Source organism: Pseudorca crassidens, chromosome 4 (genome assembly GCF_039906515.1).
Source record: "Pseudorca crassidens isolate mPseCra1 chromosome 4, mPseCra1.hap1, whole genome shotgun sequence".
NCBI lineage: Eukaryota > Metazoa > Chordata > Mammalia > Artiodactyla > Delphinidae > Pseudorca > Pseudorca crassidens.
The window spans coordinates 31,652,411-31,676,095 of record NC_090299.1 but is presented as its reverse complement, the minus strand read 5'-3'; the positions used below and the strand labels follow the sequence as shown (position 1 = coordinate 31,676,095).

Genomic DNA, 23,685 nt, shown 5'->3' with positions numbered 1-23,685 from the left:
CTAAATAAGAGAATTACTTAGGAGAACAATGTGAATGTAATTATATCCTGTATAAGAGGGTGTCTGTTAAGGTCGTTAAATTAGTCACATGGTCAACTATTTTAAAATCATTTGTGAATTTAAGTTGCTTGTAAGGAAAGATGTTAGTGGCTACTATTTTGGAGAACAGGCTATGAAGAGAATCAGATGATATATTGAAGATCATCTGTGCAAACAAGTGGTAAAATTTTTTAAATTCTCTAAACTGAAAAAAAATGAGAAAAGTAATCTAACAATGGTTACTTATAGAAGATAAGAGGTGTGTTTTTTGGGGAAGCTTAAAATAATTTATGAAGAGCATGGCAAAAATAGTATTAGAACACAGTAGATGTGAAATAAAGAATAAAAAGGATCAGAAAATGGGAAACATTTGTTCATTATCATCAGTTACGTTGATTTATACGAGACTGGCCTTTTAGCAGACAGAAAATGGTCTAGTATCGACAATTCTGTGTCAACCTAACATAAAAGAAACCAGAGGATTTAGCCTGTAGAAGACAGAAAAGGGAAGTGCCTACGAGCCATAATTACGGAAAATTAAAGGACTTTGTATTTAAAGCATTACACAATTCTCACTTAAAATCTCAACCTCAGCATAGTTATAATGATATTGTGACCCACTCCTCACCCGATTGATTTTCTTTTTATATTATTAGCTACTTAAATCCTCCAAGCAAATTTCTGGATTAGGTCTTCGGCTTTACCCAGGCCACACGCTGAAACGGACGCTGAGCTTTCACTCTCCACATAAAAGGGATATTCCCGTGTATGGCAAGTTATAAGAGCTTTACTGCATCACCCCACCCACCCCACTATTCCCCACCCATCCTTTCTCCGGAGCGTTGGCCACCTACATCTACAAATTCTACGCATTGCATTTCCATCATCCTGCTGTCAGTGGGTGGAGGAAAGGGTCATTTCTTCCTCCGAATCCCGATTTGGATAAAGCAGTACCCCTGTCTTTTTGCTACCAGGAGATAGGGCGGGGACCCCCCTCGCCCAGCTCAGGGTAGAAGCGCTGGTGTTGAGGCTGAGTCGTACGAGGGGCCTGTTGACCTGGCACGGTTTAAGCACTCAACTGACAAATAACACAAGAAATCCGGTAACCAATCAGAGCGTAAAGGTGTGGTGCGAGCATCGTTTTTTTTCAGGGCCGGTCACAGCCAAGTCTGACCCAGCGGAGGGGCGCGACCCGGATAGGGCGGCCAACTTCCAGACAGCTTGCCCAGCCTGGTCCGCGGACTGCCACAGCCTGGTTGCGAGCGCGTCCCTGTTTCTTCTTGGGCATCGCTGATTGGAGGGGCTGGAGAGGAAGCGGTGGGCGCAGCCAATCCGGAGCGGCCTCCGCCGCTCTCCTCCCCGCCCCCGGGCTTCCAGGGGAGTTGGCCTCAGGGCAGCGCACCGGTGTCTGCGTGTGCTCTCCTGAGGATAGCTGCAGGAGGCCGGGGCTGAGGACTCCGGCGCACAGGCCATGGCTTCCGCCGGGCTGCCCCAGGCTCCCGCCGAGGACTCCCCCTGGCCTCTGCGCCTTCTGCATGCGCCCCCGGGGCTGCTGCGGCTGGACCCCACGGGCGGCGCGCTGCTGCTTCTCGTTCTCGCCGCGCTGCTGGGCTGGAGCTGGCTGTGGCGGCGCCCGAAGCGGGGCATCCCCCCCGGGCCCACGCCCTGGCCCGTGGTGGGCAACTTCGGCTTCGTGCTGCTGCCGCCTTTCCTCCGACGGAAGAGCTGGCCGTACCGGCGGGCAAGGACCGGAGAATTGAATACCTCGGGCCTGGGCGTGCAGTTGCTCCTGGCAGACCTGGCCCGTGTGTACGGCAACATCTACAGCTTCTTCATCGGCCACTACCTGGTGGTGGTCCTCAACGACTTCCACAGCGTGCGCGAGGCGCTGGTGCAGCAGGCCGAGGTCTTCAGCGACCGCCCGCGGATGCCGCTCAACTACATCCTGACCAAGGGGAAGGGTGAGCTGGGCCGCGGCCGCGGGAGCCTTGGGGGTCAGGGGTCACGGGCCGTGTGAGCGCGCGGATGGGGCTGCAGGTGCGCCGGAGCTGGGGGTTCTGTTTCCCCTGCGGCCGCGCGCACCCAACCTGCCTCACACCTGCACCCAGCGCGGGAGGGGGAGGGCGGCGCTGCCTCCCACTCCCGCTGCCTTTGAGATCCCCTGCAGCTGTGATAGGTTCCATCTTTCCAGGAGTATTCGCTCAGGTTCCATCTTTCCAGGAGTATTCGCTCCTTCCCAGAATAAGGCCTCACTCTTCAGAACGTGTTCCCGACGAGAAACTTAGGCCGTGTTAGAAAGAGAGAGGGATATTTACACCTTTTGCGTTTTGGGTGCAAGAGTTTAAGATTATTTCCCCGTAAGATAGGAAGTCCAGAAAACACGATAGGAACTAATTGGCAAACCTAATGTACAATAGGTTTATAGTTTCTGTGATTCCTGCTTATGGAAGGCTAAGATGGGCAGTTTTGAGCGTTGGTAAACATGTTATCCGCTGCAACAGAATATCACATTTGCCCTTTTTGTTTATCAGTGTTCCCCTTTGTCTTATTGGCCGGCACGGGTCCCAGACTGTGTTTCCGTCTGTGTCAATCCTACTCTTCGGTCAGGTGTTAATTTTTTTTTTTTTTACATCTTTATTGAGTATAATTGCTTTACAATGGTGTGTTAGTTTCTGCTTTATAACAAAGTGAATCAGTTATACATAGACACATGTTGCCATATCTCTTCCCTCTCGCGTCTCCCTCCCTCCCACCCTCCCTATCCCACCCCTCTAGGTGGTCACAAAGCACCGAGCTGATCTCCCTGTGCTATGCGGCTGCTTCCCACTAGCTATCTGTTTTACGCTTGGTAGCGTATATATGTCCATGCCACTCTCTCACTTTGTCACAGCTTACCCTTCCCCCTCCCCGTATCCTCAAGTCCATTCATTCTCTAGTAGGTCTGTGTCTTTATTCCCGTCTTACCCCTAGGTTCTTCATGACATTTTTTTTTCTTAAATTCCATATATATGTGTTAGCATACAGTATTTGTCTTTCTTTTTCTGACTTACTTCGCTCTGTATGACAGACTCTAAATGTCTTTCCCTCAGGGAGTTTTTTTCCTCACTTCCGTTCCAGGTAAGTTAGTCTCCCTTGTTAGAACGAGTTTCATTGCACAAGTACTTTTCCTTCACTGCACTTATCAATATTGAGCCTTCATAATTCTGTAACCTTGGCCTGAATGTGAGTCTTCACCACTAGACTGACATCTAGGAAGACAGAGTTATTCCTTGTCCTGCCTGGCACATATAGGAGTCAATAACTATTTATTAAGTAAATGAACTACTACTTCCTCTTCCTGGCATGTGGTATAAAGAGATCCAGGCTTTTCAGAATCTGATGAAGCCAGAATTTTGCATCAGGATTTTAAATGAATAGTAATGATGATCTTAATATTCTAAATGTCCCACTGAAAAATAAATCATACATGTCACAGTTCATACCTTACTCTCTCCGTGTCTTTACACATGCTGCTGCTTCTACCTGGAATTCTCTTCCGTTCTCATGGCTGCCTGGAGAACTCCCACCTCTGCTTTTCTTTTCCTCTCTCTTTTTAAAAAAATTGTGGTGAGATACAAATAACATAAAATTTACCATCTTAATCATTTTTAAGTGTACAGTTTAGTGGCATTAAGTCATTCACATTGTTGTGAAACCATCACCACTATCTCCAGAACTCTTTTCATCTTGCAGAACTGAAAGTTTATACCCATTAAACAAACACTAAAAACCCATTAAACATTTAAAAACTCTAACCCCTGGCAACCACCATTCTGTTTTCCGTCTCTGTGAATTTGACTATCCTGGGTACTTTATACAAGTGGAATCATACAACATTTATCCTTTTGTGACTGACGTATTTCACTTAGTATAATGTTTTAAGGTTCATCCATATTGTGGCATGTGTGAGAATTGCTTTCCTTTTTAAGACTGAATACTATTCCGTTGAATGTATGTACCACATTTTGTTTATCCATTCGTCCCCTGATGGATACTTGCATGCTTCCGTCTTTAGACTATTGTGAAAAATGCTGCTGTGAACATGGTATGTCTACAAATATCTGTTGAAGTCCTTGCTTTCAGTTCTTATGGGTGTAAATCCACAAGTGGAATTGCTTGATCATATTATATGTTTAATATTTTTGAGTAACTTCCATACCATTTTCCATAGCAGCTGCACCATGTTACATTCCTGCCAGCAGCAGCCAATGTTTCAGTTTCTCCACATCCTCACCAACACTTGTGTTGTATTTTTTCATACCTGCTTAAATGTCACCTCTCTGAGAATGTGTTCTGTGACCTATTTCTCTATCCTCCCAGGTACAGGTGAGCTGCTCTTTTCTCTGTGATACCACTGTTTTCGTTTAAACCCTCATCGCATTCCCTACCAGTCAGTAAGTCTTGTCAGCCTGCTGCAGATATATCCATGTTCTGTATCCATTCACTTCTCTCCATCTCCATCTCATCCAAGCTACCATCGCTTTTCATTTCTTACTCCAGAAGCCTCTTAACTAGCCTGCTTGCTTCTGCTCTGATCTTTTATCCATACAGCCGCCAAAGGGATTTCTTTAAAAAAAAAAAAAAATGTGAATCAGAACAAATCATGTCGCTTCCCCCACTGAAACCAGTTGTTTCCGACTCCATACTAGACCTACTGTGCCCCAAAGGATCTGGCCTCTGCCTGCCTTTCTCACTTTATCTCTTTCCACTCTCGCTTTATTGTACATTTCAAGTACAGTGTCTGCTCTGGACACACTAAGCTGATTCCTGGAAGGTTGGTGACTGCCTCAGGCTACTGGGTTTTGTCATCCTTAGGCCTGGGATAACTTAAAAAAATTTTTTTTAATATTTATTTATTTGGTTGCACTGGGTCTTAGTTGCGGCAGGCGGGCTTCTTAGTTGTGGCACACATGTGGGATCTAGTTCCCTGACCAGGGATCGAACCCGGGCCCCCTGCATTGGGAGCTCAGAGTCCTATCCACTGCGCCACCGGGGAAGTCCCCTGGGATAACTTTTTACTTTGTTTATTCCTTATCATCTCTGAGGCCAATTGTCACCTTTCACTACTATTTTAGACACTGCCCAATATCACAACTTATTTTATCTCATTTATATTTCACTAACCTCATTCATTAAAAACTTTGAAAGCATTTAGCCTATTACCAACCCCACTTACCATTGGAATGTGAACTCTGTGAGGGCAAGGATCTGGCTCATCTTGTTAACCACTGTATGCCTTCTAATCGGCACAGAGCAGGTAATCAAGAAATGAACGAATGCATGCATACATCTATTGTTACATACATACATCTAACATCTGTTAATGCACTTACCACATTATATTGTCACTTTTGTTGCTCATCTGTCTTTTCCTCCTGATTTTTAAAGGTAGGAATTAGATTTTCTTCTTCGAAGTCCTTCTTGGTGGGTGTATAGTTTGTTTAAGAATCTATAAGGCAGTTTCTGAGTATTAGTTGGATCACAGTTTATTATTGGATCCCTCCTTATTTTGTAAAGTCCTGGGAGCCTGGGGTAATCTGGTGCTTCAGCATCTCAACTAAAGCATTAATTCCTCCAAGAGACAGTTAGGACTTTTTAGGTGATGCTGCTCTTGTATTCTGGTGGATATGTGTTGGGCAAATGTGCTGTAAGAAATTTATGTTGCTGGTGAAAGTGATTGACAGGAGAAAGTAAAGCAAGAACCATATGTCACAAGGAAAATGCTTGTTGATTTAACTTGGAATAAAGAACAGGCCATCTGAATAGGAAAATGTAGATAGTCAAGGAATCTTTTTTTATTTTTTTTTTTTAGTCAAGGAATCTTTTAATGGAATTTTCAAGGGTGAAAAATAAAAGGGGAGAATGTGAGTTTATTTCAAGATGCCCATCGAAGGATGAAGAAGCAGATGAGTTCTGGGTAGCCGTCATAGATCAAGAATTGGATGGCATAGTCATCCTGAAGAACATAGGCCACAGGAGTGAAAGGCTGAGCGGCTCAGCTCAGCAAGATTTGAGGAGTGCCCGAGCCACCTTCAGTGCTGTTTCCAGTGGCAAGATTGTAAAATGGGAAGTTGTCCAGAAGCAGGATGCATAGACTCTGAGAGAAAGAAAAGTGATATTAAGAATTAGAGGCCAATAACGTTATTAAATGTTTATATTTATTTTTATAAGATATTTGTAAAAGAGTTTTGCTGCTAAAGTTGATGAGACTCGAAGAGAAGGAATATTTCATGACCAGTGATGTGCTGGAAATAGTTCACTTAACACATTGCCATCAAGTTCTAGAATGTAGGGAGGTTATTTATTATATTTGAGTTTTTCAAATTATCATGCTTATACAAGTTGATATTCTTTTTAAGCATGAAAATTATAGTAAGGTAGATAGGCCAGAAAGATGCTCTACATTAGGTATGCCCATCATACTTATTCGTCCATCTGATTCTGTTCCTGAGCAGGAATAGTTAATAAAGTTACAAAGTCAGATTAAGAGGTACAAACTACTATGTATAAAATAAATAAGCTACAGGGGTATGTTGTACATCACAAGGAATATAGCCAATGTTTTATAATAACTTTAAATGGAGTATAATCTAAAAATTTTGAAACACTGTCTTATATGCCTGAAACTAATATAATATTGTAAATTAACTATACTTTAATAAAAAAAAATACTTACAAAGTCAGAGCCAAGGCTACCAAAAGAGTACTTTAAGTGTGGTCTGTTTCTTCTCAAAGGTTTATGCACATCACATTTTTATTATTAAATATTTCAAATATAAAGTGCAGAGAATAATATAAACTCATTCATCACTGTTCACATTTGCTTCAGATTCATAAACAGTGCATAACTTTATCTGGTATGTTTTTTAAAACCTTACATATGTCATACATTTATAAAGTATCTTTCTACCTCTAGCTTTTGTAATTTATCTATTTCCCTGTTGATAGAAATTAGATTACTTCTAATTTTGAGAGATTTCTAGAAACTTGGAGCAAGAGTCAGAGGAAATTGCAAAGACATGAAAATGGGAGGCAAAAGGAAATTTTGAAGAACTTTAGAAGTACAGGATAGACCAGTCAGGATTGACTACCTCGAAGGGGTACAAGATACAAAATGAAATTAGGAAATAAACGAGATAACTGAATCTTGTAGTAAATGCAGTAAAGTACATATTTTAAATAGTTACATGCTCATTTCAAGAAGGCCTGAATTCCCACTAAGGGGGACACTTATATGACCCTATGGAAGGGAAGGGCAAATATAATCAGTGGATAACACTTTCTCTGCTTCAAGAGAAAGAAAACGTATGTGTGATTAATGTAGAATTGCATCAAATTTAATGTATTTTAACTATTTTTATTTTAGTAATATATGTTGCTTATTGTAAAACATAAAACATGGAACAGGAGTAAAAGAATTCCTTTTAATTCTTTTAAAAAATAATTGAAAATCATCTGTGATCAGTGTTATTTTGAGATAGCCACTATTAACATTTTTATGTATCACCTTTGTTTTAGTCTGTTTGAGCTGCTGTAACAGAGTTCCATGGGCTAGGTGGCTTATAAACAACAGAATTTATTTCTGGAGTCTGAGAGTTCAAGATCAAGGTGCCAGCTGATTGGTGTCTGTTGAGGGCCAGCTTCCTGACTCACAGACAACTGTCTGTAACCTCACATGGTGAAGGGAGCAAGGGAGATCCCTGGGGCCTCTTTTATGAAGGCACTAATCCCATTCATGAGGGCTCCATCCTCATGACCTAACCATATCCTAAAGATTACTTTCAAATACCATCACACTGGGCATTAAGATTTAACATGAATTCTGAAGGGACACATTCAATCTGTGACAGCCTTCTAGTATTTTTTTTTTCTATATGTACAGGTAATTTAAAAAATATATTTGCTTCCTTGAAATGGAAACATATTCTTCACACTCTTTAAAATTATTTTTATCACTTAAAGTATTATGAATATTTTTCCATATTATTGAATTTTCTACAAAGTTCTTAAAAACTGTACAATATTCCTTTGTGAGAATGTATCACAGTCAATTTAGCCTATCCTTTGTTTGGTTTGAGGTAGATTTTTGTTTCAGCCATCTAGGACCTAGTCCTCTGACAAGAGCACCCCCTTCTTCTGAGTAACTCTGGCTCCACCACCCTTTTGTATCCATTAACTGTGGTTGGAATGGGAGATGCCATATCTTTACATGAATTCCCCTCTCTGACCACAGTGATTAGTCAGGGAATAGACCCCTGATCAAAGGTGATTTGATCAGAATATCTCACCTCTTTGTGATGGTAGTGAGTCTGTGGGCTGGACACAACTCAAAAGTTCATAGCTACAGATCGATCCACACATAGTTTTGGGGTAAGAATTGATACTTGTGGCATAGTTTGGAAACCTCAAGCCAAATAATAAATGTAAAGTATTCCAAATTGGTATCACCATGGAATACCTGACTGAAACATCTGAGTCCTTCCCCAGCGTTTTTCAGGTTAGAACTAGAGAATAGAGGGCTTTAGAGGGCTTTTATCTCCCGTGGTGAAAATGGGAGAATGGGCATCTCAAGATAGCTCCCAGTTCTTGGAAAAGCTGGTTCACAGTAGGAAAGAATGAAGTCAGTCAGGAAGAAAGAAGTGAAAAACAGGTGCAGAGAGGAGTTCAGTGGCATTTAGTCTTCTCCAAGGTGGTAACACCCAGCTTTTCCTGCTTTTTGGTTCCATCCACAGCCTAACTGGCCTTTTTGCCAGACTCTCTTGAGGGTATGTTTTTGTCATTCCCAAACAATAGTCCTGGTTTTTGCTTTGGAGCCATGTTTATTTTTCAGTGTTATTATCCTCCTTGAGATGAAGTCTTTGTATACATCCATTGTATACATTCAGGGCTAAGAATGGAGATGTCAGCAACTACAGGGTATGCCTGAACCTCTTCCAAACACTCTAAGACTCTAGGCCAGCGGTCCCCAACCTTTTTGGCACCAGGGACCAGTTTCGTGGAAGACAGTTTTTCCACAGATGGGGGGGGGTGGTATGGTTTCAGGATGATTCAAGCACATTACATTTATTATGCATTTTATTTCTATTACATTCTAATATATAATGAAATAATTATACAACTCACCAGGAGGCAGAGCTCAGGCAGTAATGCAAGCGATGGGGAGCAGCTGTAAATACAGGTGAAGCTTTGCTCACTCACCCACCACTCACCTCCTGCTGTGCGGCCCGCTTCCTAACAGGCCATGGACCAATATCGGTCCGTGGCCCGGGGGTTGGGGACCCCTGCTTTAAGCCATTCTGGCTTCATGACATGGATATTTTGTAACGTTTGAAACCCTGAGGCCATTAATTCTGTCCCTGCCTCTCATCCCTGGCATTCTCAGGCACTGTCTCCTTGGTCAAGTCTTATCTTGCACTTCATACCTGTCAGATTGTTGTCAAATACCTAATGCCCAGATATTAGTTTCTTTTGAGAATCCTCCCTCCATTTCCTTGCCTTATCTAAACCTGAATTTTTCCCTGAAGATAATTCAGCCCTCTTGAAATACTGTACCGTCTTTAACTTCCCCCAAGTTCTTTATTTTTCTAAAATGTGCCTTCATACACATCCTTATTTACAAATGAAGTATCACTCAGATGTCCTCTCTGAGAAGTACTGCTTTCCCTCAGCTGACATGGTGCTTTTTCCTTTGTCTACATTGCAACTTCAATACACCTCCAACATACAACATTTAATACAATGCATTCCAACAATGCAACATTCAATATAGTCCAACATAACAACATTCGATACTGTACATCCCAACAGTGCAACTTCAGTACAATCCAACATATAACACTCAATACCATACAGTCCAACAATGCAGCATTCAATACCATGCATTCCAACTGTGCAACTTTAGTGCAATCCACCATACAACATTCAATACAATATGCAACTTCAATACCGTCTAACATACAACAGTGTATTAGAGTTGTTGGTTTATCCAGCTCCTCACAAAACTGGAAGCATCTTGAGAACAAAGACTGTGTCTTTTAAATCTGTATGCCCTTAGTATCTGGCATGTAGGGGACTGTAAGTAAATATTGAAAAAACTAATAGAAAGAAGACATTTATTTCTAAATTTGAGTGTACCTAACAATGTTGTCTAGCATACATATGTACCTAACAAGGTAGATATATACACTTTTTAATACATTTTAATTTTATATATTTATATATCTTAATTTTAAAATATTTTATATATTATGTATAAATATCTATATAGCCATGATATATATCTATAAGTAACAAAAACTTACAGAACTGAAAAAAGGAATTGACAAATGCACCATTAATGCAAATTATTTTAACGTAAGTATTTGAATAGTTGATAGATCAGGCAGATAAAACTTTGGCAGGGATAAAGAAGATTTGATTCTGACAGTTCTGTAGCTTTCTCTGTTGGAAAGAGGGCCCTATACCCAACAATTGCTTATATAAAAATTCTTCTCAATTTTATTTGGAAATTTTATTAAAATTGATCACATACTAGACTAAAAAGCTAGCCTCATCAATGTCAAAAATCATCATACTTCCCTGGTGGCGCAGTGGTTGAGAGTCCGCCTGCCGATGCAGGGGACGTGGGTTCGTGCCCCAGTCTGGGAAGATCCCACATGCTGTGGAGCGGCTGGGCCTGTGAGCCATGGCCGCTGAGCCTGCGCATCCGGAGCCTGTGCTCTGCAATGGGAGAGGCCACAACAGTGAGAGGCCCGCGTACCGCAAAAAAACAAAAAGAAAAACAAACAAAAATCATCATAAGCCAAATTAATCTAGGTGGCAAAAGAGAATCATAATAGAAAAAAATGTTTATACTTTTTTTAAAAAGATTTATTTTATTATTTACTTATTTATTTTTGGCCGTGTCAGTTCTTAGTTGCAGCATGAGGGCTCTTCGTTGCGGCGTGTGGGCTTCCCTCTAGTCCTGGCGTTCAGGTTTTCTCTCTAGTTGTGGTGCACAGGCTCCAGGGCACATGGGCTCTGTAGTTGTGGAGCGAGGGCTCCAGAGCGCGTGGGCTCTGTAGTTTGCAGCACGCAGGCTCTCTGAGGCGCGCGAGCTCAGTAGTCGTGGCGCGCATGCTGCGTGCTTAGTTGCCCCGTGGCATGTGGGATCTTAGTTCCCTAACCAGGAATCAAACCAGCATCCCCTGCATTGTAAGGCGGATTCTTTACCACTGGACCACCAGGGAAGTCCCCAAATTTTTATACTTAAAATGCATTGAAAAGACATGCACACAATACTGGTGGACTGCAGCTAAAGTGGTACCCAAAGGCAATTGTACAACCTTAACTATCCTTTATTAGGATAAAGGTCTGAAAATTAGTTAGATAGCTAATTTTATATATCTGAAAAAGAACAAAAGAATAAAGGTAAGGAAAAAAGAAGAACATGCCATTATAATTATAGACAAATTCTTCCAGAGAGAAGGAATACACCATGGCTCATTTTAGGAGGTGAGTATATCCAGACAAATACATTATGAGAAAGGAAATGTATAGTCCATTTTCATGTATGAATATGAATTTTTAAAAACTTAACATATTAGGAAACCAAATCCAACAATGTCTTTAAAAAAGCATAAAAATATCATAACCAAAGTTGGATTTATTCTTGGATTACAGGGAAGTCCAATTATAAAGAAGACAATTTTCAAATTAATCTGTAAGTTAAATGCAATTCCCATCAAAATCTCAAAGGTGCTTTTTTAAAAATAGAACTTGACAAGCTGATTAAAGTTTGATAAATATGAGTAAAGAGCCAAGAGTAATCAAAAAACAATTTTGAAAAAGAACAAGGTGGTGGCGGTGCGGACTTCCCTAGTAAATATTAAGACTTACTATAAAGTCTATTTAGATCTTATTATAGAGTAACAATAGTTAATACAGTGTGCTTTAAGCACAGTCATAAATAAATACACCAGTGTACAATATAGCAGACTAGAAAACCTATAACCTGAGCTGCCTGTGTACAGCAAATGTTGTAGATCAGTAGAGAAAAGGAGAGGCTGTTTCATAAATGGTGCTTGAACAATAGGCTATCAAAATAGGGAGAAAAGTGGATTCCTTCTTCACAATAAGTAGGAATACCTAACATAAATATAAATTCCAGGTAGGTTATAGAGACTTAAATGTGAAAAAGCAAGATTTTTAAATTTTACAAGAAAGTAGAGAATGTATTTATAAACCTGTGGAAGGAAAAAATTTCTAAAGTAAGACATGCAGCACAAATCACTAAGAAAAAGATTGAGAAATGGAACTACCTTTAAAGCATGTTTATCAAGTAATAGCATTAAAACATGAAAAAGCAATTCACATGATGAGAGATAATGTCTGCTATGCATGTAGAATATATAAGAAGAAGAAAATTGCACAGTTATTAAGTACAAATCACAGAATAAGAAACCTGGCCAGTAACCATATGAGAAGCTGCTCCAACCCACTGTAACAATCAGGGAAATGCACATAAAAATCAGATGAGATGCGTTTCAGCCCTCTGATTGGCAAAAATAAAACGTTGATGACTAAAAGTGATAGTAACTATTTGACAACAGATCATTCATGTACTTCTGGTGTACTCTCCACTTTGGAGAAGAATTTGATAATGTCTAGTCCCATTGAAGGTGTACATATTTTATGACGCATCAATGCACTCTTAGCAATGTCTTCAAAATTCTGATGGAGGGGAAAATGTACAATAAATACATTTTCGAAAAATGTTTAGAAATTTGCCTCTGATGCGTCCTTTCCCAGGAACCTATTAGAGGATGGCCGTCAGCAAAATACAGGAGTGAAATCAGGTAAAGACATAGAATCCAGGAAATGAATTCAATACAGGAGGGTCAAAAAAAATTTCTAAATGATGTCAAATGGAAGTCACAAAACACCTGAACAAAAGGCCTAGAAAGCAACATCAGATTTGAGCAGATGTGTGGAATATTCGAGGCAGGAAAATGGACGTGACAGGTCATCCAATACATTTGACCATGTGGATGTTTCTATTGAGAGTCATTTTATATAGGTATCAAAGATTGTGAGAAGACATAACCACTGAGAGAGGTCTTTATTTCATTCTCAGCTGTATTCACAGCATCCCAGTGTCTAGCACATAGTAGGCATTCAGAAATATTTGTTAAATGAATGAAGCATGTCCTTGAAGGTAGCAGGAATGAAGTGGATGAAAAATGGAAGGAGGAGAGCTGGCTGAAACAATAAAGCACACCATGGAAAAGAGAATGAAGTAAGTGACAGGAAACAAGGAAAATTTGAGAACAATCTGATACAACATCTGGGAGCAATTCTTTTGGGTTTGATGGTGGAAGATGTATAACATAAGTGAGAATCAAATAAGATGTAGTTGTGAATGCCCTTGAGTTCAGATGTTTTTAAATTAGGGCTGTTTGCAACTACAGACATTTTAGATTACCTGCCAGTTATTTGATCCAAACTTTGATGGCCAATGGGCTGTTGATTTATTCATTTCATATTTAACAATCTCCTCCTTTGTACACAGCACTATGCCAGAAGTTTGGATTTTAATGATGAGCAAAATCAGATATTGTCCCTGCCCTCATGTGCAATCTGTTAACCATGCTTATCCTTCTGTTCACATTTATCTAGCCTGAAATATTTTCTTAGTCTGTATTCACTCTTATGAAAATAAGGTTTTGAAATTTACACTAACTCTAGAAATGGAAACTCGTTTCATTTCACCAGGAGTTAGTATATATAATAATCTTTATAGAAAATTTTCCTAATCAAATTGGATATGACTTTTGTTATTATAAACATACACTATCTTGATAACTAAATTTTGCTAGTCATTCTTGGCTGGTGATCTTTATCTGTTCGTATATGACCTTTGCACAAGTGACTTGAGAAATACAAATACCCTTCATGGTTGGTCCTGTTGAGTATTAATTATCAAGCATTGCTCTTTCTTACCTTCTTTCCTTGGTGTCCTTTTGCAGGGATTGTATTCGCACATTATGGTCCAGTCTGGAGACAACAGAGGAAGTTCTCTCATTCAACTCTTCGTCATTTTGGCTTGGGAAAGCTTAGCTTGGAGCCCAAGATTATTGAGGAGTTCAAATATGTGAAAGAGGAAATGCAAAAGAATGGAGAAGTCCTCTTCAATCCTTTCCCCATTGTCAACAACGCTGTCTCTAACATAATTTGCTCTTTGTGCTTTGGCCAGCGGTTTGATTACACCAATAGTGAGTTTAAGAAAATGCTTAATTTTATGTCACGAGCGTTAGAAATCTGTCTGAACACCCAGCTCCTCTTGGTCAACATATGCTCGTGGCTTTATTACCTTCCCTTTGGACCATTTAAGGAATTAAGACAGATTGAAAAGGATTTAACTATTTTCCTTAAAAAAATCATCGAAGACCATCGAGAGTCTCTGGATGTAGAGAACCCTCAGGACTTCATAGACATGTATCTTCTCCATGTGGAGGAGGAGAGGAAAAATAATAGCAATAGTAGTTTTGATGAAGATTACTTATTTTATATCATTGGCGATCTCTTCATTGCTGGCACTGATACCACAACTAACTCTTTGCTTTGGTGCCTCCTGTATATGTCACTGAACCCCGACATACAAGGTAATAAACAGATGTTTCCTTTATTCATGGCAAAACCAGGATATATTTTTTTTCATTTCCATTTAAATCAGCAACCTTTGTGATCCTGTGGCTCCTGTCAGTAAGCAATGTCTTCAGGCTGGAAAACAAAATGGAAATACTTGCATCTCATAGGGAATGGGTAAGGTGTTAACAACGAAACTCCAAGTTTCTAGACAGTGGCACTAAGATCACAGCTTGCTTGAATCTGCTTTAAATCTCTACAGGTCTGATTCTGTGTGAAATCTATGATGAAGAAAGAACTTTAGAGAAGACTATTTTAGAGTTGAAGAGAGTCATAGTGATCATCTGAACCCATTCATCTTTTTTGAAGATGAGACCAGAGGCCCAGAGAAGTTCTGTGATTTTCACAAGGTCACGGAGCTAGTTCCGCCACATCAATACCAATAGGTAGTGAATTTCAGTGGAAGTTCATAGTGGAAGGATACAGGAGAGAATAGTGTATTCATTTTCCGTTGCTCCTACAACAAATAACCACACACTTAGTGACAACACACATTTGTTATGTTACAGTTCTATACATTAGAAGTCTGACACATGTCTCAGTGAACCAAAGTCAGGATGTTGGCAGGGCTGCGTTCTTTTCTGGAGGCTCTGGAGGAGAATCCATCTCCTTGCCGTTTGCGGCTTCCTTGGCTCGTGGCCCCCTTGCTCTATCTTTGAAGCCAGCAATGTTGCATCTCTCTGACCATTCTTTCATAGTCATATCTCCCTCTGACTCTAAACCGGGAAAAGTTTCCAATTTTTTTTTTTTTTTTGGCTGCATCGGGTCTTCGTTGCTGTGCGCGGGCTTTCTCTAGGTGTGGTGAGCTGCGGCTACTCTTCGTTGCGGTGCGCGGGCTTCTCATTACGGTGGCTTCTCTTCTTGCGGAGCACAGGCTTTAGGCGCGCGGGCTCGGCAGTTGCTGTGCACAGGCTCTAAGGCGCGTGGGCTTCAGTAGTTGTGGCTCGCGGGCTCTAGAGCGCAGGCTCAGTAGTTGCGGCGCACAGGCTTAGTTGCTCTGCAGCATATGGAGTCTTCCCGGACCAGGGCTCGAACCCATGTCCCCTGCATTGGCAGGCAGATTCTTAACCACTGTGCCACCAGGGAGGTCCCAGTTCTCCAATTTTAAAACCCATGTAATTAGGCTGGACACACCCAGAAAATCCAGCATAATCTCCCCATCACAAAGTCCTTAATTTAATCACATCTGCAAAGTCCCTTTTTACCAAATAAGGTAGCATACTCACAGGTTCCAGGGGATTATGGCATGGACATCTTTGAGGGACCATTTCCTGCCTACTATAGATGGGATTGTGCCTACCTATATTCATTAACTATTGATGAGTAACAAATTATCCCAAAATTTAGCATCTTAAAACAACAACCATTTATAATCTCACATAGTTTCTGAGGATCAGGTATCCAGGAGCAGCTTAGCCTGGATGGTCTGGCTTAGGATTTCTCACGCAGTTGTAATCAAGATGTTGGCCTGGGGCTACAAACATCTATAGACTTGACTGGGACTGAAGGATCCACTTGCAAGATGACTCATCCACGTGGCGGCTGGCTGCAGGTCTTGCCACTTGGAACTTTCCGTAGGGCTGCTTTACTGGCAGCTGCCTTCCCCCAGAATGAATGACCCTAGAGAGTAAGTGGCCAAGACAAAAGCCATAGTGTCTTTTATAACCTAAGCTCAGAACGGTCATGCCATTGCTTCTCCTTTATTCTGTCGGTCACATAGACCAATTTGGAACAGAGTGGGAGGGGATGGCACGAAGTTGGGAACACCAAGAAGTGGGGGTCACTGGGGGTCATGTTGGGCTACCACACGTTGTCACAGGTAAAAGCTTAGAGTCAATCAGATGTTGATACGAGAGAATGATTCCAAGTGCTCCTGAATCCAGAGTGCTTTCCCCTTTGCCACTCTGTCTGTTCTGCCATCGTCCTTCAGAATCCCAGGCTGGTACAGGGTCCCTGGGACCAGCTGCCTCCACTGGAATATCTGATCAGTGTTTCACTTCACTGAGGCCAAGGCAGGCCTGTGCTGCCGACTTATCAGCTGTGTGGATATGGTGATGGGAAGAGTGTATGGGAGGGCAGTCTCTCCTGGCTTATCTTTTGGATTATGCTTTCCTTTTTTTTTTTTTCTGTATAGAAAAGGTTCATGAAGAAATTGAAAGGGTCATTGGTGGTGACCGTGCCCCCTCCCTCACTGACAAGGCCCGGATGCCCTACACAGAAGCCACCATCATGGAGGTGCAGAGGCTGAGTGTGGTGGTGCCACTGTCCATCCCTCACATGACCTCAGAGAAAACAGGCAAGTCCAGGGCCTTCCTCCTTGGAACGCCCTCGAGGGAAGCCCGTCCCCTTCATCCAGAGGACTTGAGGTGAGGTTGTGGCAAGCGTTTGTTGTCATGGATAATCAAATGACCAGAGGATGCTTCCGCCTCAGCTGTCCCTTATTTGGTGTACTGGCTGGCGTTCCAGCCCTGCTTGTTTGGTAAATAGCTCTCTAGCCTTCAGAGCGTGCACACTTACACTGGTCAAATTATGCTGCCGTTTAAGGTGGCTGTACTGGCAGAAAAAAACTCCAGAATTAACAAAGGCCCCTCTCTGTCCTCCTGTTCTTGGAGGCCCGAAGAGCTAGCCTAATTATGAAATTAAGGAGTTTAACTGGGAATTATTCTACTTCATTTTTTGCGGTTCTGCAACTGAAGCACAAATATTAAAGAATTAGAAGAGCCCATCTGATTCTGAAGGCACATGTTTCAGCCTTTCACCTGCAGTGACCTTGACATTTAGGCACTCAGACTCACTGTAAGCATCCCTCGTAACAAGGAGTTTTCGTCCTCCGGAGATAGCCCATGATGAAATGGGCTTAAATCTAGTTATAAGACAGTTGTAGGAGGCAATCACTTATAAATGACATTGGATCACTTAACAGTTTCTTTGGTGTAAACTAAATATAAGGTGTGTGCAGTATCCTTGGGGCATTGTTTAAAGTGCATATGAACTTGTCAGCTGGTATGAACCAGCATTGACTTCCCTGTACATCCCTTTACCTTAGTTTACCTTCTTCATTGTATTGTGTCACATAAAAGACTGGGAACTGTAAAATTGTATACAAGTATTAGGAATTTGTAATTCTTTGGGAAAGTTCACCTGAAATGCCTTATGATTCCCGTTTTAATGTTTTCTCTTAATTGTAATGTTTTTATCATTTGATTTAATTGATTAACTCAACATCCATCAGAGCAACTCCTGTGCCCTGTGTCAGGCTGGGTCCTGGGAGGGTATGGAGAGGATGCCAGTTGATAAGGTTTTGCCTCTGCCCTCAAGTACCTCAGCAAATTAAGAAGCTAGATATGTAACTAGTTTTTGTTTGTTTCTTTGTTTGTTTTTTTAGAGAGTGATGTTTACCAAGAGTTATCAGTAAAAGCATGTTGAATGATACAGTGGTTTCGTTTTGTTTTGTTTTAGTGCTCCAAGGGTATACCATTCCTAAAGGCACGATAATATTACCCAACTTGTGGTCAATACACAGAGACCCAGCCATTTGGGAGAAGCCAAATGATTTCTACCCTAATCGATTTCTGGATGATCAAGGACAACTTATTAAAAAGGAAACATTTATTCCTTTTGGGATAGGTCAGTTAAACTTTTATTTTCTTAATGGCATAATTTTAAAAAGAAACAGAACCAAAAGAATCTTTTATTATTTCATGATACTCTTTTAAAAATGTTTCTTTCTTGGCAAGCTAATATAAGAGAGAAATAACTTAGATAATGCATCTCCACTATGTTTATTTCAGATTTTAAAAACAAAGTGAAAGCAATTGGTTTTAAATCTTTAAATATGACTAGAAATCTTCCTTTTTGAGTTGTCCAGGTGATTGTTTGAGTCCCAGGGAACTGTTGGAGTTAAGAGCAGCTTTTGACCTGCCTGAATGGTGGGTGAGAGGGTGGGCTCTCTAATCTCACCAGTCCCTCTTTTAGGTTCCTAGATTAGGGCAGGTAGGCTTCTTTCTATAGAAAAGGAATGCTCCAGAGATTCTTATTTGATATCTTTTCTCCTTAATCTTTCAGATAAGAGCAAGGAAAGAGATAAGTCAGTATGGAGGAGACAAGGTAGCCCACCTCATTGGCTCCGTCTCTAGTTCCTATCTAGAATGTGGATAGGTTTTTATGAGTAGGAGTTAAAATGTGAACTTGGTATGCAAAAATTCTGATCAGCATAGACTGTGGGAAGCCACGGGGTATATGTGGCAATTTTATTTCAAAACTCTCTATGTCTGCCTTTAAAACACTCAATTTAGAAATTTCATAAATTTATCCCTTTTGAGGTAGGAAAAGGGCCGGTATTATAATCCTTACCTTTTTTCCTGGTCTCATTTTTAGGGAAGCGGGTATGTATGGGAGAGCAGCTGGCAAAGATGGAATTATTCCTGATGTTCGTGAGCCTCATGCAGAGTTTCACATTTGCTTTGCCTAAGGACTCGAACCCGATCCTGACTGGGAAGTATGGTCTAACTTTAGCCCCACATCCGTTTAATATAATCATTTCAAAGAGGTAAAGAACATCTCCAGGAAGAGATGGTGCAGAGAATGTAAATACATGTCCTTCTAAACAGATTCTTCCTTCTGTAATTGACAGCGGATCCAGCAATTCTGCAAGTCTAGGTTAGGCTTGGATTAGAGAGAGATTGGAAAGAGGGTAGAGCACGTGGGACCTTTCGTCTCGGAGGGTTCCTCAGAAGGAAACTTCAGCCATTTTAGTAATGCACGTGACTTGGGGGATGGTGACGAAAGTACTGGATTCGGAAGCAGGGGATCCGGATTTTATTCCCAGCAGCCTCCACCAATGAGCATTTCTTCTCATCCCTCAGTGCCTCAGTCATTCCACGTGGAAAATGACGGTAACAAAATTTGACTTCTCTCTCTGTCTTGGCATGAATGATGGTCAAACGCTCCATCTTTTCTGACATCACCAAAGCACTGTTAAGCTCTGGAGAACAAATTCAGGAGGAGGAGGAAGACCTACCTGTTTAAGACCCATGACAACATGAAAGTGGTGTTCAGACTTGAATACTTCATCAGAGAAGGACGTGGGTTTAGGGGACAATGAATTAGAGCTTTTCTTATTTATTTATTTTTTTACTTAATTTCTTTTTGGCTGTGTTGTGTCTTCGTCACTGCGTGGGCTTTCTCTAGTTGCGGTGAGCAGGGGCTACTCTTCATTGCCGTGCGTGGGCTCTCATTGCGGTGACTTCTCTTGTTGCGGGGCACAGGCTCTAGGGCACACGCGGACTCAGTAGTTGTGGCGCACGGGCTTAGTTGCTCTATGACATGTGGGATCTTCCTGGACCAGGGCTCGAACCCGTGTCCCCTGCATTGGCAGGCAGATTCTTTTTTTTTTTTCTAATTTTTTTAAAATTTATTCATTTATTTTTGGCTGTGTTGGGTACTCATTGCTGCACGCGGGCTTTCTCTAGTTGTGGCGACCGGGGGCTACTCTTTGTTGAGGTGCACAGGCTTCTCGCTGCAGTGGCTTCTCTTGTTGCGGAACATGAGCTTTAGGTGCACAGGCTTCAGTAGTTGTGGCACGTGGGCTCAGTAGTTGTGGCTTATGGGCTCTAGAGTTCAGGCTCGGTAGTTGTGGCGCATGGGTTTAGTTGCTCCGCGGCACGTGGGATCTTCCCAGACCAGGGCTCGAACCCATGTCCCCTGCGTTGGCAGGTGGATTCTTAACCACTGTGCTGCCACCAGGGAAGCCCTAGAGCTTTTCTTGACACAGATCTTATGTCGGTTTTGGAGGACTTGTTTTGTTATTATCTTTTCGTTTATGATTTTAGTTTTTACTTTTTGTAGACATGCGATGAAGTGGACCTTTGTTTAGTATGTTGAGGAAAGGTTATTGTCTGAATGTATACATCTGCCTTCTATTTCAGCTACATGAACAGTGAGCCTAGCTGAAGAAGTGGCTTCATGGCAGAATTCCTTTCTGCTGTGTTTACTCACAAGGATGTAGCTCTGGCTTCTGACTTGAGCCCTGAATAGTGAGCTCTGGAATTTTAATACTGAGATTTATGAGAAAAGGATTCAAACTGTACTGAACATTCCTTAACCGTTCTTCCTGCCACCAGGCCTAATGTATCTCATCCTTGAAGACTTGCAAAGACAGGAAGGCATTCTTAATTTTTTTAAGATAACTAAATTGTTTCTTAATAAATAAACTCCCTCTAAAAGAACAGTTCTCAAAAAAGGTAATGACGTCTTTCAGGGGATATTTGGAAATATGTGGGTGTGTTTTCAGTTATCACAGTGATGGGGGTGCTAATGGCTTTTTTGTTGCCATGAGGCCAGGATGCTAAATGTCTGAGCAGTCCTAGACAATGAAGAACTGACCTGCCCGAAGAGAACATGCTCCAAAAGTGGCTAGCCCTTTTCTTTATTCTCCCATTATACTCCTTATATAGAAAGATTGTGATAATAATATAAGCAACTGTACTTTTGAGCCTTTCCTCATGCTGGCACCATACTTTATGCTTTACTTGTGTGCTTACATAATTCTTAAAGAATGTTTAGTAAGAGGATGCCATTCTGTAGCTGATGGAGCTCAGGCTTAGAGAAGTTACGGCCTACATGTAGTTGAAAAGTCCCGCTGTGCATTTCAAACCTACCAGTCTTTGTAACTGGAGAGTTCTTCCTGTACCACGTCTCTATACTGCCCTCTGCATTTTCAATATGGATAAATGAAATACAGGCCAATCTTTAGGTGCCTTGAGGATTTTTGTTAATTAAAAAAGAAAAACTAAGAACGAAATGCATAGGCACTGTGAGTGAATGGAGAGGTTGTTATAGAGACTTTATTTATTGTTTATTAATTAATTTTTATTTTTGGCTGCATTGGGTCTTCTTTGGTGTGCGCAGGCTTACTCTAGTTGCGGTGAGCGGGGGCTACTTCTCATTGCGGTGGCTTCTCTTGTTGCGGAGCGTGGGCTTCAGTAGTTGTGGCACGTGGGCTCAGTAGTTGTGGCTCACGGGCTGTAGAGCGCAGGCTCAGTAGTTGTGGCGCACAGGCTTAGTTGCTCTGTGGCATGTAGGATCTTCCTGGACCAGGGCTTGAACCCGTGTCCCCTGCATTGGCAGGCAGATTCTTAACCACTGTGCCACCAGGGAAGCCCCTGGAGACTTTAGATGGATGATGTATGTGTGGATTATCGTGTACCATGTGCAGGGTAGTTTGTTCTGATCTGGAATTTCATACGCTGCGGAATTGCACTAATAACTTTGCATTAGCAAGTTTATTACTCTTCGATTTATACATGCATTTTCGGTACCCCCTAACCAAACAGTTTGTAGCTAACTTGAGAAAAAAACTCTTCTGTGAGATTATGTTGAAATCAGATGTTTATTAAACTTTAAAATGTAATGCCTTAAACTGTAGCACTTTTAAAACATCTGTTTATGGCAAATCACTGAAAGGACTGTTAATGCTTCCCTTGCACATGTTGATATTTTACGATTTTTTACTTTATGATGTATTTGAAGTGTAAAAATAATAGTACTTTGTTTTATAAGTTTGCCTAATACCTACTTTTTAGTCCTCATCATTAGCATGATTTTTGATGCTTACATTAAACTTTTAATTTTAACTGAGATAGTGTCATGTGTGGTTTGGGGGGTTTTGTTTTCTTTAAATTGCTAAACAAAATTCTCTTTTACCAGATGTCAAGTTAAGAAAAGGAAGAGGGAATAGACTTCCAAAAAGAGGGAGATGGCCACATATAATATAAGCATGATCTCTAGACAGGAGGATAATTGTTTTAAAATATCCTCTCAGAGCACAGTTACTCTCAGGACTGTAGCACAGCCCAAGCTTCTTATTTCCCACGTCAAAGTCCAGCATTATTTGAGAGAGGGATGAATCTACATAAGCCCATTGTGGCAAAATATCGAGTGCTTGTCTCTATTACACTCCTTAGCTCAGGAAGAAGTTTTCTAAAATACCCGAACCTATGGATTTTTCCTATAGATGAGCCCACTGCCGGCTTTTTCCACGGCCCAGTCTTCCTCCTGAGGTCACAGTGCAGAGGTCACCTCCTGAGGGACGGCTTCTGCTAAAGCCCTATCTAAAGTGGCCTTTCCTGAGAACACCCTGCTATAGACTGAAAGTTTGTGTGCCCCAAGAATTCATTAGCTGAAACCTGATCCCGATGTGATAGTATTTGGAGGTGGGACCTTTGGGAAGTGATTGTGTCATGAGAGTGGAGCCCTCATGCATGGGATTAGGATCCTTGTAAGAGCCCAGAGAGCTCCCTGCCCCCTTCTGCCATATGAGACTGCAGTGCAAAGACAGCCATCCATGAACCAGGAAGCAGGTTCTCACCAGACACTGAATCTGCAGATGCCTTGATTTTGGACTTCTAGTCTCCAGACCTGTGAGAAGTAAACTTCTGTTATCTGTAAGATACTCAGTCTATGGTATTTCTGTTATAACAGCCTAAATGGACTAAAATATGCCCTGATTGATCACCCAGCTTATTTCCTTCAGAGCCCTCCTCACTGTCTACAGTTACCCTGTTTATTTAAATCCTCAGTTTCCACCATTTCTTCCACCTCTGGCCAGAGGTGCCCTTTGTTGCACAAGTTTTCAATTTTGATGAAGTCCAATTTGTTAATTTTTTCTTTTGTTGCCTGTGTCTTTGGTGTCATATCCAAGAAATCATTGCCAAATCCAATGTCATGAAGCTTTTTGCCTGTTTTCTTCTAAGAGTTATATAGTCTTAGCTTTTATGTGTAGGTCTCTGATCCATTTTGAATTAATTTTTGTATATGGTGTAAGGTAAGGGTCTAACTTTACTTCTGTGCATATGGATAACAGTTTTCCCAACACTATTTGTTGAAAAGACTGTCTTTTTCCCATTGAATGGTCTAGGTACT

General features: G+C 41.3%; 2 protein-coding genes across 3 annotated transcripts in view; both read left to right on the top strand.

Annotated features, from left to right (window-relative positions):
* Positions 1 to 14,221, top strand: part of SGMS2 (sphingomyelin synthase 2) — a 113,420-nt gene extending 99,199 nt beyond the window's left edge. Inside the window, exon 8 of the transcript XR_010942903.1 lies at positions 14,085 to 14,221. The gene's annotated coding sequence lies outside the window, so the exon portion shown is untranslated. The remainder of the gene's footprint in view (positions 1 to 14,084) is intronic.
* On the top strand, positions 1,394 to 22,401 carry CYP2U1 (cytochrome P450 family 2 subfamily U member 1). Of its 2 annotated transcripts, XM_067735376.1 has the most exons (5): positions 1,398 to 2,000; positions 14,085 to 14,720; positions 16,898 to 17,059; positions 18,223 to 18,390; positions 19,141 to 22,401. In XM_067735376.1, the coding sequence occupies exons 1-5, from the start codon at positions 1,511 to 1,513 to the stop codon at positions 19,314 to 19,316; spliced, it is 1,632 nt and encodes a 543-aa protein (XP_067591477.1). In that variant the 5' UTR covers positions 1,398 to 1,510; the 3' UTR covers positions 19,317 to 22,401. The 2 variants fall into 2 exon arrangements, with proteins under 2 accessions (XP_067591479.1, XP_067591477.1); XM_067735378.1 differs by lacking the exon at positions 14,085 to 14,720 and having other exon boundaries at positions 1,394 to 2,000.
* Positions 22,402 to 23,685: the final 1,284 nt, after the last annotated feature.